Here is an 18112-nt window from a genome sequence, read left to right as displayed (position 1 = left end):
TCATGAAAACGAGTGTGAGGAGCACCCACCTGAACCCTGCCCGTATTTCCCACCATCTGGACCAAAGAAGTGGGTTACTCCAAGCTCTGGCTGCAGTGGGCTGAACAGGTCCCAGCTCTGGGCCCTGTGGGCAGTGAAGAAGAGAAATCCCTGCAGCAAGACCTAAACAACAACCTGGGGGAAGGCAAGGGCAAGCAGTTTTCTGAGCCTTTTGATAATCAAACGCCCAATTTCCCATTTCCTTCAACCGCTGACACAAGGAATTCACCCTGAAGAGTTGCTAAAGGAAACCTGAAACTTGCCTGCTGGCAGAAGGCAGGGAGCAGAGCGGCCTCCAGCACCATGACGTCTCTCCCCACATCTCCACGTGGCCTGTAGGTTCTTAGAGCACCACCTTGTGTTTAAATACAACAAACTGTTCTGAGTCCCGAGTGGATTCATCCCATTTAGAACCACACGCAGTGAACCATCCCCACCACGCCACGCTCAGGCGTTCCAAAAAGCACAGGAACCACTCTGCTCAGAACTGGGTTTGTCATCTCAGCGCTCTTCGCAGAAGTTTACAACCACACAAGACAGCACTTATAAGTCCTGTACCCAAGCACAGCCCAAGGCCAAAAAGCTCCTTCCTGGTATTCTTCTACAGCAGAATTAAGGGGCACAGAGATGACCGTAATGCTAAATAACATCCACAGACTGCACTGCTCAAGGAGCTTTCATACAGACATGAGAAAAATGAAAGGGAGCGGATGGCAAAAAAAACCAATCCCTCAGTTTGGTTTAATAATCCCTTGTAGGAAAATCTGAAGAATCAAGTTACTTACCCACATGCACAGCAGGCTGGGAGAAATGAGCTTTAACCTTGCCAGAGCGAAGGCAGATGATGCTGCTTCCTATTTGATACATGCAGTCAGCACAGTGCCATGAGATCCCTGTGAAAGGACGCGCTGAGAAGATGGAAACTGCTCTGTGCACCTGCTCTGGGGAGGCAGCAAGGCAAATGACTTGCAAGAAAACCCCAAGACACAAGACCACAAAGAAAACACCAACCCAATGCATGTTTCATATACATATTTATATATATATTTCATGTACAAAGTTACATTCTGAACCCCATGGATTCAATAATAGAAATAAATACTGAAATAACTACACTGCTATATGAGCTTTTCTGCTCACAGAAAAGAAGCCTCAACTTTTAACAGACAGCAAGTGTAACGCTGTAGTATCCATCTCGGATTACAGAGGCAAGTAAAATTCAGCGTAAAGTGTTCAACAGACAAAACTTCCAAAAATTACAGACCATAAAATGTTTAAAATATGTTTAAAAGATTGAGAAATGTGCATCAACAAAACTAACAAAGGAAACTTAATCTTGTTAGAGGGCGGGAGAGGCATTTAGTGTATAGAAAAATGCTTTGAGGTGCAACATAGGTCGTTACAATATGGCATAACCCTGTTAGAAAAACATTTCCTTAAAGAGCTGTATTTGAGTTTACCGTGCCGCGTTTCACCGAGCAGGGCCTTCACAAGACCCTGCTGAGACAGGGTCCCTTACAAGAGTGCTAAGTCAGGTTTAATCCTTTGGTAACTTTCATAATACTCACATGGAAATAAATAGTTACACAGCATTTTAAAAGACACGCGTCCTTTAGAACAGTTCGTATAATAAAACAGATTGAACACTTGTTTGTTACTAAGGCAGCCTATGATAAAGTGTCTATGCTCTGCCAGCTCTATCTGATCCAACGCAGGAAGACCTTGACAGGAAGTGGGCAATGCAGCAGCTCACACCACGCATCCCACCTTTACACACAAACACCCTCACCTGGGCAAGCACTGCGCTGCACGTTTTGTGCTCGAAACGTTTCCAAACTATCAGCAAGCTGTAGCTGTCAAGAGATCGGCTCCTCCCTACACGATGCTTTAATCACGAGTGTACGCACAAACATTCTGGAGACGATCTCCAGGGGAGCGCATCACCTCAGTGCCTGGGGCTTTGCTCCACTCAGATCACCTCAGGCAGGGAGTTCATAAACCCCAGCGCACTGTGATGAGAACAGGGAGTCATTTTGCTCTGCCTTCGGACAGGGGTAACATTCTAAAATGAGAAATACAGAGAAGTGCACACGCCTTTCATCTACCACAGTGGTACACAGGTAACCTACTGTCTTCTTCAAAATCCATTCTACTTTTGGACAGAAGCAATCATTGCTGAGAACCAGCAGAAGTTGGCCTGCTGAGGTGACTGAATGGCACGGAGGACCGATGTGCTTGGTGAAAGACCAGATTAAATTGCCAGATTAAACTGCTCTGCTTCAAGGCAGTCAAACCATCCACAGAAAACAGATCATTACCACAAATAAAACGCTATACGGGCACCAAGGAACAGAATTGTGCGTTTGTTTTTCTTCTGAGAACATGAGAACGTGACAATCAAGCAGTGAGCACAAGCTTTGGAAGCTGGAGAAAAACAAACTTAGGAAGACGGCAAGAGAAGCAATGGAGCTGCACCACTCACAGTGAAGAAGTGTAGACAGTTTTTTTCTTAGACATCCAATTTCCCAAGTTAATTCAGATGTGCTTCAGGTTTCAGCATACGTGACTACGTGAGTTTTAAACAGGCCTCTATGAGAGCGTTCAGTCAGTTTACTTTCTGTATTCCTATTCCAGACTTTAGAATTAAGCTGAAGTACCCTAAGAGTGACTTCAAAGATGAATTTGGAAAGCAAATTATGAACAGTGTGCTCTCGTCACTTTTGGCATTCTGAAGAGAAAAATACTACCAAGATATTAGACTTCTTTAATAAGGATTTTTACTACATAACTTGTGTCCTAGATACATATTTACGAGAGGAACAGTTGCATACAAAATATGTTGCTTAAAAAGTATTTATACATATAAATCTAACCAATAGACCTGAATGGAGTTTTTCTGGTTTATCAGCTATGATATGCATTTGAAAAAGCTGCCTAAATATATATTTACACAATAGACCTCAGCTAAATGTGTTCATTTAAAAAATTAAGAAAATATATAAACACATGTCTGCCTGATAGACCAGAACTGCTCCTATTGCATAAAAATGTTTAGGCAGTTTTAAAAAGTGTTTCTACACCTACTTCTCTGAAACCGTTCAGCATTCGCATATTAGTCCCAGTCTTTTGGGGGTAAATGCTGGATGTTCATTAAACCCCTCCAGCTTTTGCTTTTTAGAGAACAAACGAAAGAGCAAATTTGTGTTTTACAGTATTCCAAAGAATAGAAATCAAGAATTGGTTAAGTTAGGTCTGACACCAATATAGGAAATTCAATGTAAAAGGAAGACAGTCTTCAACTCACATTTATGGTTAAAAAAAATAGATGGTGAGTAGACAGAATGTCAGCCTGATATTAGAGTCTCCTGACTTTCAACAATTCACTCCATCTTAGTGTTACCTGCTAACATTGCTACATGTTTTGGGTGGGACTAAATGGGAGTATGCAGCTACAAAAAATACACTTTGTACCTTGCCATCAGGCACTAAAGTTCATTTACAATCTCACTTGGGCAGGATGCATTTTCCCTGTACACTCTCAGTCTTTTCTCGTGCTTAATCGAGGTCTTTAACCTTCACACATGTAGTGACTCATGAGTTCGACCAGCTAGGCAGAGAAGATCATTCTGGTGATTAGGACACACTGAGTTAAGACAAGAAAAAAATAAAAACAAGGTGTATCCCCTGTTGAAGAACTCTGATTATTTATAAACTTGAATCATCCTAAGAACACCCTTTGGAAACAGAGTTGTTCACATGTATCTGTGTCAGGGAGATGGGAAAAAATGCTGCATTTGAAATCGCTGATTGAGGGCAGCAGTTCTCAAACTTTAAGGTTCAACAGTGAAAACATGTCATTTTATTTAAATATTGTCACTTCTATACAATCTCCTCTTTCCCCCCAGAAATTTTGATGAAAGTAACAAATTAATCTGTATACATGACGTAAGCGAGACTTTCAAGGTTTGGAAACAAAAGTTGGAACAATTTGCCTTAGCTCTCACTGAATATTTGGATGAGCCCTGATAATCCTATGATTTGCCCTTTTTTTTTTTCCTAAATACTCTGGGAATAACTTTGCTGTTTTACTCAATGCATTATACAGTGAAATGAAGCTCAGTCATAGTAAAGCCAAACTCAGGTGAGATTACCAAAGGAATGAACTACATTAGATTGTTGTGGTACAGTAAAACTAACGTCTCGATTGCTTATTATGGTGTGCACACCAGTTTTGAGAAAGTTCTGATTTCATTATACTGTTCCATGTAACAAAGGTGCAGTAAAACAGCACAAGCTAATTCCTGTATAGTTAAAGGTCTGACAGATTTGCAATATAAAAGTTAGACAGCAAAGAAATGCTTCAACATCATGTAGTGAAACAGGTCTCACAAAATAAAAAACATGCAGAAGCGCTTTTTTTTCCTTTTCTTTTTAGCTTAAGGTCTCCAAGCTGCATCCTACAGGCTCACTCACTGCCATACATTACTTGCCACACTATTAAGTGACTCCTCTCAGCTTTGGCTACAGAAGGTTCAAGTTGCAGAGCTTCTCCAAGAAGTTCAGATTCTCCACCTTCATCACCTGAAAAACATCAGCTTTGATTCAGGCAGACAATGAAGACATGACACCAAATGGGACTACAGAAATAACATCTGGGTTTATAATGCTAAGGACAGTAGTTGCCATACGCTCATAAGAGAATATTCACAAACTTGAATATACACATTACAAATGGAAAGCTGGTTGCATAGTTGTTTCAGAGCCTGCTATTCCAACAGCCACATTCTTCAATTCTAGAAGAATATTAACTGTGGCTTTTTTTTTTTTAATCACTTCGAAAGAGAAGAGCAGCTTTACGACTGTGCTAAAGGCAGCTTGGATCAAAGGGGACAAACCAACCACTAACCAAACATTCAGGATGCAATAAGCACCACTCCAGTGGCAGTCCTGTGGTACAGAACATCAGCTCTAACAGATCACATTGGAGCTTACTGACAGCTTCAGGACAGTTCCAAGTCGCAATTTGCCTGATTTTCTCGTTAGATTACTTTGGAGCTGTGAGGAGTCTAAACATAGAATAGACCAAACTTGTTCTCGATCCAGTTTGCTTACACTTTCGTGGTAATGGCCAAGTCAGTGCAGCTATACCTCTGAAACTTTAAGTACATGTCTTTGTATCACATGACAAGGACAAAATGCACGTCTGCTACATGCCTACACCTACCTTGCCTAAAATGAGTACAGAATTTTAGTGTCCCACTACAATGTGGCAAAGAATTGCCACAGTCCTGTGGCACTCCACTGGGGTTAGCAGCTGGAACATGTTTTACACTGGACATGACAGAATTTGGGCTGGTGTTCATGGGTTGTTTTGGGGTTGTTGGTATTACATGTGTATCTGTTTCTCTTGTTGGCTTTGTTTTGTTTTTTATACACTAGAGATCAATGAGAGGTCAGAATGAAGAGCTGGGAGTGCTTTCGGAGCACTTTTCCCTCACACTCTCCAGCCACAGATTCTAAATATTGAACATTCTTGTTATATTTTCCTGAAGTGTCAATTAAAAGGTGTTTACACAAGAGATCGTTTATGGGCTGCATCACACAGAAATGCTATCCAAAAAATGTAGTGATCATAACAGGATGGGCATTTAAAGATAACAGTGAGTTACTCTTCCCCTTTCCCCTTAAACACAAGTACATATGGGTTTGAGTGTTGTTCACCTCATACTTTACTTAAATATGAAAACTGACCATAAAAGGTCATCTAACTAAGGACATTTTCTAGCAGCTTGAGTCAGAAGGCTTCCATCTTTCAAAATAAGATTGAATACATGAACTGCCATGCACTGTTTCAAATGAATGTTTCACAGTTTCTCTCAGAGGTCAGGGTTTACTGGAAGAAGTAGAAACTGAAGATGCATGTATGAGAATAAAGATGTTTCTATCTACCTGCTTAGTAAACACTCAAGAACTGACTAACCACAGAAATGCATTCTGCAGTCACAGTGAAGTTTTGATAAGGTTAATGACCCAATGCTGGATTTTAAGCTCAGTATTTCTTACCCATTCTGAAGTCAATATATCCTTCTCCACCACTTATCACCAACATTGATTTTAAGGGACCCTGGCTGAAGGATTCTTGGGCTGGCTTGTCACTCGTTAGCTCTGTTCCACCACTACTCTGTGGGCAAACAACCTGACCTGTATAAAAACACAGAACACATTTTTAGGCCATGTCTCACAGTAATGCCACCTGCACTTGGTCACCTAATATACTCAGCTGGGGATTCCAGCACCTCTTCAGCAAGAGGCAAAAAAAAGAAGGTAGCTGTGCTCTGATTTCCTCTCTCTAAAGAGATATCTAAAGACATAAGTCAGGTCAGTTCAGTGCAAGTCAGAATGAAATGCCTCTTGGTAGAATTCTCAGCACTGGCAGATCTAGAGAATGACATTGAAACAGACTTAAGGACTTTTTCAGACACACAACTGAAATGATTCAGCATATCAGCCCAGTAAGCAAACTTCTGTCATTTACTTCCAGCGCCAAGTGCACACACAACTGCTGAGAGGGTAACTTCATCAGTACTACAGCTTCTAGAAAACTCTAAGCTTTTTTTTTTTTTTAAACCCAAATTCTTTCCTTTGGGGGCTTCTCCCTTGGTAGTTGTTCTTTCTTGCAGCAAGTCAGATTCTTAATTCAGACCTTAAATTACCCAGCATTTGACCACTCTCTCAGCAGGCAAGTGCTCAGATTCAGGCAGAACCTTTTCCCAGATGAAAACAAACTCTTCTTTGTCACCAAGCCCTTCCCCCCTGTACCTGAGAATCAGAAAAGTCTCACAAATCAAAATGTAGTAAACTTGTTTCTGAGTACACAATTTCATACACTCGCTAAAAAGCTACACTTTTAAGAAGCAAAGGAGGGCAAAAGCTTCATTTGAGGAAGGGTAACAAAAAGCTCACCAGGTACTGCAACAAAGAATTTGACAGCATCACGGTGCCCATGGAAGCAAAGCTGTGCGTGTGCCATTGAGCAATATGGTATGAAGGTTCCTGGAGTCACTTTGTCACTGTTCTCATCTCCATAGACACGAATTACACTACCTGGACGGTTTCCAGAGCCTGCGGCTGCTTTATTAGCTGTAAAAGAAGAACACAAGTGTTTTCTACTTGAAAATACAAATTACAGAAATGGTTATTTGTTAAGGAACCTTATGGTACCATCTAAAAGCTACAGCCAACTCAGATAAAAATGAAACAGGAGGGCAGCAATGCCAATTCAAGACAGAGCTGGAAAAAAAAGAGATTGCATGCTTCGTTATTTTAAGTACATTAGAAAATGGAGCAGGATTCTTATTAGTCTAGCATAAACAACAGATTTCAATATCCTACTTTTGGAAAAAATAACTTTTGAAAGGACTGTATCTTCTCTAGGAAATAAGTACCTCCAATGTGCTTCAGTACGAGCAAATTCAATATACTTCAACATGTAACTTGTGTTTCCATTGCAACTTATCAGAGGGAATCCCCGTGCAAGTACGGAAATCTCAACAGCCACCTGCGGCCACGCAGGAGCCACCCTGCTATCATTTCTATGTCTAGTTTTTCTTGAGAAGTTTTAAAATCAATTAAACAGAAGTACTCATGCTAGACATACAAGCCATCTCCATTCTACAGACTACCAAAGAAGTGAAAGAAACAGTGATTTGTAACAAGACAGTAAATGATGTGGATTAATGACAGAGTTATAAGATATGGTATCACATTGGCTGAAAGAAAAATAAAGTCTGTATGAAAGTTCAGCTGCAACACAGGATGATATGCTAAACTGCTGAGCAGACTGGTGGCCATTTAGCAAACATAAAACTGCTGCAATGCAGTAACTGCAAGTGGAAAAACATTTAGGAACATACAGAGGGTAGATCTATAGGGAGTGGTAAACAGCCTCAAAGTGGCTATTAGAAGCCTGAAAACAGATTTTTGTTCAGGATCTGCACTTACCCCTCAGCCCCAGTAAACGTCCCTGGTGGAGGATTACAGCTAAAGTGAGAAAGGAGGAAAGGGGAAATAGATAGGTATGACAGTAGAGGAGAAGGATTAATGAGAACCCACCACTCTTTACTTTGGTTTTTGATAAGACAGAGCTTCAATTTTAGCTCCTAAAAACCAGCAAGTATTTAATTACAGAAGACTCAATAAAAAGTCAAAGAACAGCATCTTGTTATAGAAGTTGCAGTATAAAATGCACAACAGAAGCACTGCCACTTTCATGTGCTTTATCACTATAGAATTTATTATTCATTAGCAATGTTTCCCCTTTCTCTCTTTCCTTGGCAGAAAACTACCAAATACGTAACTACTCATGATTTCAAGTGCCCTTTTGAAACAGCATCTGCAGATCTGGAAGGTACCCTGCTAATGAGACCCAAGGAACTGAGATACACGACTGATTATGCAAGGACGTGACTGTTTTTTAAAGCCATGAATATTTATAATAAGGGTTCTCAAACCCACAATCAGGCTATCCACAGTTATTCCAACTCATGATCAACTAACAAGACTGAAATTAATCTGAATAACTTTCCTAGCGATTTTTTTTTTCCATGTTCACTTTGTTTTAAAACAAACTCTACTGGAAACATTAAATTAGGCTTGATGCAAGAGCTGTAATTTCTGACAGCATGATTTAAACTAGTTCAAATCAATGACAGAAAGCCTGTCCTTCCCTAGTACACATGCAATGCAAAAAGACAGTTATCAAATGAACAGACAATGCAATGGAACAGTATGAGAAACAATGCATGTATGTGCTGTTCAACAATGCAGATACAACATGAAGAGCTTCTGCCACTAAGTTACCCCACAGCGTCACCCATCAGACTGCACTACTTTCTATTCAGAACACAGTACCATTAATTACAAAGTGTTGTGTTTTATTTTCTGGAGCTTCTGTCCATGTCTTTTATGATTAGATTATGATTTCATCAGTAGCACAAGGATTATTTTTTGCTGCTTGCTTTAAATGGCCAAATATATAGAGAATCTTCCCAAATTTATCCTTTAAGATTCAGTCTGCCCTTGAACAGGATTGCTGCCTTCTCCCAGGATTCAACCATATTTCCTCTCCTATCCCCAAGCCGTTTCGGTATTTTCAACAACAGTTCAATCACTCAGTTATTAAGCAGATACCTGGATTAACAGTGCTGGAATTCTACCCAGAAATTTATGTTCTACTTAAAGAAACTGCTTGGAAACTCCCAGATCTCCATGTCCTTCAAAGCTACTGGTGCCAGTGCTGTTCCAATCTTCCATATCAAGTTTGCGATGAATTCTCAAGAACTAAAGCTGATTGAATTGTACTAGCAACAATACCAATTTGCTCAAACCAAACAAAAATCTACTCTGGTGATCACATGGCAACCATATCATCAGTTAGAAAACTCTTTTACACACAAATAAGCTTCAATGAACACTGCTACGACTCCCAACACCTCTGAGGTTGCATGGATGCCTTTCAAATTCAAGCCAGAGCAACTCCACTCAAATCAGAGCAAGATGCTTTGGAGATGGGCTGTTTTTTGGTTTTCTTTTTTTCCATTCTGTTTTGTTTTTTGCTCAGAGACTTGTAACCATGGACATAGCTTGGGCCTCCATAATGCTTAGCAGCTAATCTGTCACAAACCTGAAAGATTCAGACCTGTCAGTAAAGTTTTCTACCCAATAGCAAGCATCTGAATGACCCTCAGTGTTCTTTTTTCTTTGCATTTACAGCATATTGAATAGCAGCTATTTATATTTTACTTACTTTCTGTTAATGGAATGGAGATGATGACACCATTTCCTGTTCCTACCCATAAACGATTACAAGACACCATAAGAGCTGTGATTCTCACAAATGAGAATCCCAGTTTACCAGTACCTAAAAACAAAAGATGCTTTTCATCAAAAATTATGAGCAAGAATAATTTTACTTCCATAAAAGAGATTCTTAACTTCAGCTCTCAACTCATGCAGACAAATAATTCCCTCCCACCTCAAACAAGCACGGCAGAGGAGCACATTTGAGTTGTAAAGGCAAAATAAAGTGCTAAAACTTCTGAGAAGTTGTGAACCCATATAGGAGACAAACGTGTACTGGGAGAAAACACAAAAAACACAACAGCTCCTTAATGTTGCACAGTAAGTTATTCTGGGGCTTGCAGCACCACGGCAGTCTGTCAAACAAAAAAATGCCATTCAACTGTGAAATAACAGTTTCTTGCCCATTAAAATAAAGGATACTGCTTCCTCTACAAGGGAGTTTCAGAGGCTATCATTAGAACTATACAGGAAACAGAAGAAAGCTGTCAGAAGTAGGGGAATGTGGGCTACACACTACTCTCCTTTGCACCAATGACACAATAGTTAATTGTGAAGGACTTCTAATGGACCAATTACCTTCTCAGGTTACGTAGGTAGTCAAACTACTCTTATATAAACACAAAAATGCAGAAAGCTTATTAGCTTTGACAGCAGTAAGAATTTGCTATTTTGCATTTGTACTTTCTTAGAAAAGGGCAAATTTTGCAGGAAAGTAATGGGTTCTTCCCACTCTGAGAGGCATCATTCTAGTCGTTAACATTTTGCTGTCTGTTATTCCTGCCCAAACATCATTTTCCTCATTAGTTCTGAGTTTTAAGGGACAGCTCAGACATCTGACAGGATCAGACCTTACCAGAGACAGGCTAACTTAAGTTTCTACTTGCAGAACCAAATTTTCACATGCAGCAGGATTTGACTAGCATTCCACCCACCCTTCAACTTCATTTGAAATAAGAGTTGCCTGACTCATAACAGGAAAAGAAAGCCCCAGACAGCGAGAGGTATAAGAACGCTACAGTTTTTCTTATCAACTTACCTAACATTTTGCTTACATAAGGTTCAATGTCCACATCTTGCAGGTGCTGATACGTGTGTGCGTGATAGAGACGCAGGGTAGAGTCCAAACGAATCGACACCCATACCCCATCACCCACCCATGCCAGCTGTCTCACTTGGCTTTCTCTTCTTGGGTGTGCATCAAATGACTTCTATAAAAGATGGGATCTTGAATTAGAAAATAAATAAAAGAATACAAAGGACTTCTGCGCCACCCTTACATGGTCAGTACTGGCAATTTCCTTAAGTCATCTACTACCCTCTGATTTATAAGACCACCAGCAGACCCTTAGTGCTTAGCTCAGTTAGTATTACAGTATGATGCTGATAAACAGTAAAAAGGCTGATTGCCTGCCCTGAAGTGTGATCTGAAAGCCATACTTTACTGCTGCATCTTCATTCACATAACCTCACCAGCCTACTGCTATTTCTATCTGTTTTATCCTGGATCCTCTTCAGTGTGGGGTCTTTAGTCACTGCAGAACATACACATGCACCAAAGGTGTTTTTCTTCCCAGTTCTGTCAAGCCTTGCTATTGCATACAAACTCACACCTGTTGAACACAAACTATCCAGCAGAACAGTTCACTATTGTATAAATTCTTACAGGTTTCCTTGCATACACAGTAATCTTCACAAACAGATTACGAATTGGGCCCTTAATATTTCCAGAAGAGCTGAGCAGTCACCCTCCCAAAGTCCGATCCATTTCACAGACCAAGGATAAGAAGCTGAAGTATTAATATTGCTAATTGCTTTCAGAAACCACAGGCTTTTCATGCACTTGTATACTCAGAACACTGCAGAAGCCAGCTTACACACCTTACATAAACATAATACTCTATAACTGGAGGGAGAGTACACTCAAGATTAGCACTTACAAACCTCTAAAGTATGTAGAGAGATTCTGGAGAAGGTTGTGGGTGGGTGGAGAACATAATGAATAAGTAAATATGCATAAATGAAAAGAATGAGCTTGGATCTAGCACTGCAAGCTCTACGAAGACCTAAAAGGACACTTACTAGCTTCTGGCCTGGACAAAGTAGAGAACTAAACCCCAGAATAATCAGTTTCAACAAATAAGAACTACCTTACATTTTTCCAGAATCATTACATCCTTGGAAAATTAAGAATTGCTCCCTAAAACAAATTTGCCTGCCTATCTACGTGCTGATGAACAAATAAGTACTCTCTGGAGTTACTCAGGAGTTTGCTGTAACACGAGATGGCATTAAGACAAAACATAGAATTATTTTAAACACCATTTTAACTTGCCTCTATTTTCATGGCCTTTGGTTGAACAACATAGATTTTGTTCCTGTAGCCACACCAGACTTTGTCATGCACCACTGTCATGCATCTTATAGAATGATGCGGCCGGCCCAGGTCTAAGAGGTGATAGTTTGTCAAATCCCACTGACCATCTTTAAAAACAGAAGCAAAATAAGAAAAAAAAAAAAAACAACAAAAAACAAAGCATAGGTTCCTATCAGTTTAAAAGTAACTTAAAAGCACAGGTAAATACCTTAAGAATAATTTCATTTTTCAAAAGCACTGTAATGATCTGGGTAAGTCAATACAAATGCACGGGTAGGCTCCACATGTAAAAAAAACAGCATTTACTCGTATGAACTACCAACACCCCAAATGCTACTCTGTTTTTATATAAGGCTGTACTATGACTCACATTCCAAACATGTCAAAACACTTGTAAAAACAGAAAGTTACCTAGTGTTAAATGCTTTACTTGGACAGGCATCAGTATACATAAGCAGCAACAACCCACACAGTGCTAGGCAATTACTGCTTGGCTGAGCATAGAAATGCTGGCCAGTGCATCATGATTTTTTTTTTTACATGTTATTAGACCTTAGAGTGGCACCTGATCTCCACTGGAAATCATACTAAAATTGGTCACCCAACACCAAATGAAATTCTGCTGTAGGCTAAGCTAACACAGAGATCATTCCGATATTTACTTGAGATACTTGAAGGGATTACAAACCATTAGAATTTAAAAGGCAGAAAACATCACAACTTCACCCTAGATGCATCTTTTCCAGTATTTGTGTCGGCGCTATGCAACCTCTTAATTCTCTTGAACACCAAGAAAAGCAATTTCAACTACACAAGGGAAAAGAGCAAATGAACAGGGAGTCTGCAGAGAGAAGCCACAAGATGAATTCCAATTACTCTTCGGACATTCCCCAGTAGGTCTTTATTCCAGAGGCTGAAGAACAGAGTCTGTCCCAGTGCGATGTGGACAGAAACTCTCAGAGATGCTTACAGAATTCTACAGGACTTGGCCACACACAATTTTGAAGGTCAGTAACAGAGCAAAAGTCAACTATTGGTCAGGATGAACAGACAGTGATCAATGCAGACTCTATCAGTGGGCTTTCTGCTGTTAGTGCACATACCTATACTCCTTATTTTCTTCCTGTGATAAGAAAGAATTCCAGCTATGTAGCAGAACAGTGCAAAAAATTCTGTGGGAGTCAGAATAAGCCCACATTTTCCTCAAAGGTCATTAGCAACACTTACATTGCATTGTATAAGAACCTAGAAACAGGCAGCCAGAAGGGCTGACAGGGTCACTTTTTTCTTTTTGGCCACATACCAGACAGAAGGACTACCTGAAAGAAGAAAGCCTTAACAAAAGCAGGAAGAACCAGAGGATTACTCTGTGAAAGATTAAACAAAGCCTTAAAAAAAAAAAAAAAAGAAAACAGGAAAAGATTCCACTGCAGACCTATAATCCAAAGGAGACTAACATCAGAGCACAGGGCAATTTAATGCGTACTTCATTTTCCTATATTGTGCATTTAGGACACTTGCAGAAGAAGTTACATATAGACAGAAAAGTCTTACGCTTCCAATAAAAAGAGAAACAGACAACCATGAAGTCTCTCCCTCACTTTGACAGCAAACTGAAGTATGTTCAAATAACACTATTCCACCTTGAGATTTTTGATAGCATAAACGGCTCTGAAGAATTCTCTGCTTCCTTATCAGTTGGGAAAAGGACAAGAAAGCACTTTGAGATGATATGGTGTATTTTTTATGACTAAAGATTGAAGGTGGAAAAGTTCAGTAGCACACTTAATTTCTAAATAACACAAGAAAAAGCCCCTGCAAATATGACATACGTACTAACAGCAACAAAGAATAGAAAACCTTAACATTTGATAGCTGTAATTAAAAAGGCACCCTAACATTTAAACAAGTAACTCTTAAGAGACAGTCAAGTAACTCATAAAAATTGCCATTATGGTGCTGTGAAAGTACAAACAGATCCAACCAAAATCTAACTTGAATCTCAGCAAATTCCTCTAGTTACAACACTGACTGGAGTTCCATTTTTTATATCCTTCATGTTTAACTATAGCCATGTTTGTGAGCAACAAGAACAGTATACTCTGGAAGACAGGTTGGAAAACATCACAATTTAGTTTATCTGTTCATGGAAAGAAAATCTGTAGTGGGTAGAAGATGCATAGAGGTGCAAGGCAAACACGTTGGGGCACACAGCTCATATACCACATTCAGGGCTTCACTCACACTGAATGCCTTTAAGCACCTTAAAGAACTTCAGTCAGAATATGTGGTCATGAGTTCAAATAAGAACACAGGTGTCTCAGATCAAGAACAGAAGATTCCTAACATGCATTTACAGTCTCCCTGAAGTACTAAAAAAGCATAAGTACCTGAAATTACAAAAGAAATGGGAGATCAAGTAGTCTGCAAAATGGTCATTAGGAGAGCATTTTTAAGATGTTATTTATAAATGGCACATTTACTTCAGAAGTATTGCCATAACTTCACTTCCAAGACCCAACAGAATGCTTACCAACTCCTCGGTGAAATATTGCTAGTGTTCCATCAGCTAGTGCAACTAGTACTATTCCTTTCACATGTCTGGTAAAAGAAAGGAGGTACAAGAATATACATCATTAGATCACATTTCTCAAAATGCAGGTTTAAAGTATAAATATTTTAGATTTCAGTATACTTCTTACACTAGCATTAGCTCTAGTGGTTTTGGTCTCTAGCTCACAAAAAGGCACAGTAATTAGTGACTCAAAATTCAGTTCAGATAGTTTTAAAAAAGTAGCTACCATGTCCAGAGAGAACCCTGAGGACAACAATCTGTCCTCACACAGGAACTCAGTTGATTTACAGCATTTTCAATATTTAGAAGGTTCTTTTTACTTCTCTCACTCCCCAGGTGTTCTCCACTGCCCCTCAAAGAATATGCATGCACTTACAGGAACTGACATCCACAATATCTGAAGAAATATAAAACTAAGTATTTCAACAGCAGCTCATTATGATTTACATGACATTCTTTCAAGACTTACACAATACTGAGAATAGAATCTTTAAGTTTAATGGCATGAATACATTTCCTCCAGTGAGCCACTGACGAATGAACATAGAGGCTGCAAAGACAAATCAGGAAGGATTAAAAGCACTATGAAAGGTCTACTGGGCAAGAGAAAAACAAACAGGCAAGAACCACATAACTGAGATCCACAGATAAAGGAAAAACAGGTTTTCATCTTCTACTGAAAACTACATAAAGACTGGAAGAACTATATGAGCAGACAGAACAATTTTCCAGATATCTAAAAACATTACAAAGCCCTTTGTACATATGTCTGTAGTAAAAAGAGAAATGCTTTCTAGCAGTGCACTGAATACTGCAGAATTATCAACTGCAATTACTCCCAGTACTAAACATTCAGCTGCAGGAAAGTATTTATCAGTCAATAAGAGCTTGCAGTGTTGCTTGCAATGCTTACTTGGAATTCTGTAATGCTTAAATGAAGTCAAGTGCATAAGGTTTAGGCTCCCAAGAATTCCTTGCACTTAGTTTTGACACAAGACAGTTATTAGCCTGTATAGGCCCAAGATGCAAGTTTAAAATAACTTTCCAAACAAAAGAGTAATATTTTCTTACCATCCATTCTGTGTTCCAAGCCACATTGTTGGTAAAAGGCTACTCATTTTCTGTGCTTCTTCTCTCACTAGATCTTGCTCATTTGGCAAAACTGCAACATCTTTATACAGCTCTGATTCAGTGCTAAAAGACAGTTTAAATGTGTTGAATAAAGCGGGTGGCTTACTCACAGTAACACAGGTCTGCACTCTGTCGCTGCTGGCATCCACACTTGCTTTTGAAGTACATACAGTCTTTAAGGAACAGTAACTGTACATAACATAGATTAATGATACTAACAAAAACGTAATAATTTCTTCCTCCCAAGTGTGTGTTCAAGCCTGACAGCCTTACTGGTATCTCAGGGGAATGACAGCCGCAGCATCCCAGGCACATAAGAAAAACACTGATCAAATGACTGCAATGCCCACCTGTATGAGGAGAACGAAGATTTCAAACACGCTACCACTTGAAATATTGTCTACTCTCAAGCTTGTTCTCCACTCCTGTAACTAACTCAGAACTGATTATCCCGAGAAAGAAAACATACATTGGAACAACTCATCAGTCAGGAGGAAGGGAAACAGGAAATTTGAATAGGCATTTCTAGGCCACTGCTATTCATGTTAAACCTCTAAAACAACTTAGTGACAAACTGGTGGACAATCATTACAGCATTCTGGAGGTGTCCATACTCATGTCCTATGAATTTACATATAAGAGACACTGTACAGAGATGACCACCTCATGTATGCAAAGCATGTAACACCTTGTGCCCAAGTTACTTACATAAACCTCCTTTGCAAGAGAAACAACTAGTACCTTCTGTCCTCATGTGTTTCTGAAAATGTTTTTCTTACCAAATATAATTCAAGAGTTATGACTCCAATTACATACCCAGGCTGGTACACTGGAGATGCCTCTGTGTTCTGCACTCCCAGAGGATCTGTAAAGACGTGCTCTGTATAGACTCCAGTTTGCCCAATATCAGTTATATCTTCTGTCCCTGCACTGACTTCTGTTGCTTCTGTTGCCTCTTCTGCAGTTGGAATGTTGTCATCTACTGAATTACTTTCATTTGCAATATCTGTGGAACACGAGACTCGAAAAACTAAAAACAGCAACAGAATTCTCAACAATATAAAGCAGCCAGAATTTGATGCTTGCATCTTAAGCAATGAGCTGTAACAAACAACCAGACAGTCACAGTCCAGCTATCTCAGCTAAAAGAAGATCAGGAACAGCGAAGTTTTGGTATCAAAGCAACAAATGCACTTTAAGCAGCTTCACTTAGATCTCTACTGAGACCTTTCAGGATGAAGCAAACATCCACATCTTCTCCAGACATTTGTCAAGAAGAGGTCAGCATTTTAAATAATAGATGAAAAAATTTCTCTTCAAACCATACTAAAGACTGACTTCATTAAAAGGGATTTGAAGAACCAACTGCCTAAACCCACGTGACAGCACTTCCACAAAGCTTTCAGCTGCAAGTATGTCAGATTTACATGCCATTTCCCATAGAGTACTTGTTTTACACCACCTTTTAAAGACAGCTTATTAAATACCTGGCCTATTCACTTTCTCAGCTACATCAGGAACATCTGTAGTGCATTTCTAAGATTTTCATACCTGACTGTTTCTCTGCCATTGGTGAGGCACCATTTGCACTATGAGCTACAGGTGCTCCTGTAACACCCTCTGCAGTACAGCCAACCACTGTTATTCCTCCCAGCATGCTATCAGTTTCTGCAGAGCTGTTGCTAGTCATACTTCCACACAGAGATGACTTGTCCACTTGATTGGGATCCACTTCTTGAGACCCTTCCTCTCCCACAGGATAGTCTGTTTCCCTCGCTCCTGAAAAAGATTAAAGTTGCATGTTTCCATGAGCATAAAGGCCATCCACCTCTGTATCTAACAACAATCTAAGCTTTCACACTGAGGGAACTTTCCAGCATGAGATTTCACAAGGAGAATTCCCATCTACAAAAGAATTTTTAACGTAAGGGATGCTACAGATGCAATCACTGAATAAATCTGTTCAAAAAGCAAAAGCAGTACCTACATATGCTGATATCTGAAAGTCATAGGCCACAATCTCAATTTGCAGAGTTCTTTAACTCCTTTAATTCCATTTCAAACAAATTAAATTTCATGACAGATACTTATATGCAAGGTTACCTACATCTTTACAGATAATTTCACTCCAA

At 39.5% G+C, this 18112-nt stretch overlaps 1 protein-coding gene across 5 annotated transcripts in view; it reads right to left on the bottom strand.

The window, feature by feature from the left end:
• Positions 1-1054: 1054 nt before the first annotated feature.
• Positions 1055-18112, bottom strand: part of SPAG9 (sperm associated antigen 9) — a 57905-nt gene continuing 40847 nt past the window's right edge. For 3 of the 5 annotated variants that reach the window (XM_042865010.1, XM_042865011.1, XM_042865014.1), the window contains 12 exons: positions 17532-17759; positions 16797-16986; positions 15921-16043; positions 15319-15399; positions 14808-14875; positions 12233-12381; positions 10937-11108; positions 9845-9958; positions 8041-8079; positions 7003-7179; positions 6103-6240; positions 1055-4620 (listed from right to left, as the gene is read on the bottom strand). In XM_042865010.1, the coding sequence (XP_042720944.1) occupies positions 4505-4620; positions 6103-6240; positions 7003-7179; positions 8041-8079; positions 9845-9958; positions 10937-11108; positions 12233-12381; positions 14808-14875; positions 15319-15399; positions 15921-16043; positions 16797-16986; positions 17532-17759 (1595 nt within the window). In that variant the 3' untranslated portion in view covers positions 1055-4504. The remainder of the gene's footprint in view (positions 4621-6102; positions 6241-7002; positions 7180-8040; positions 8080-9844; positions 9959-10936; positions 11109-12232; positions 12382-14807; positions 14876-15318; positions 15400-15920; positions 16044-16796; positions 16987-17531; positions 17760-18112) is intronic. The other 2 variants (XM_042865012.1, XM_042865013.1) reach the window with 1 other exon arrangement.

Source organism: Lagopus leucura, unplaced genomic scaffold (assembly GCF_019238085.1).
Source record: "Lagopus leucura isolate 7727_CA_CO unplaced genomic scaffold, USGS_WTPT01 Super-Scaffold_797, whole genome shotgun sequence".
NCBI lineage: Eukaryota > Metazoa > Chordata > Aves > Galliformes > Phasianidae > Lagopus > Lagopus leucura.
This window is presented reverse-complemented; position numbering and strand designations above follow the sequence as displayed.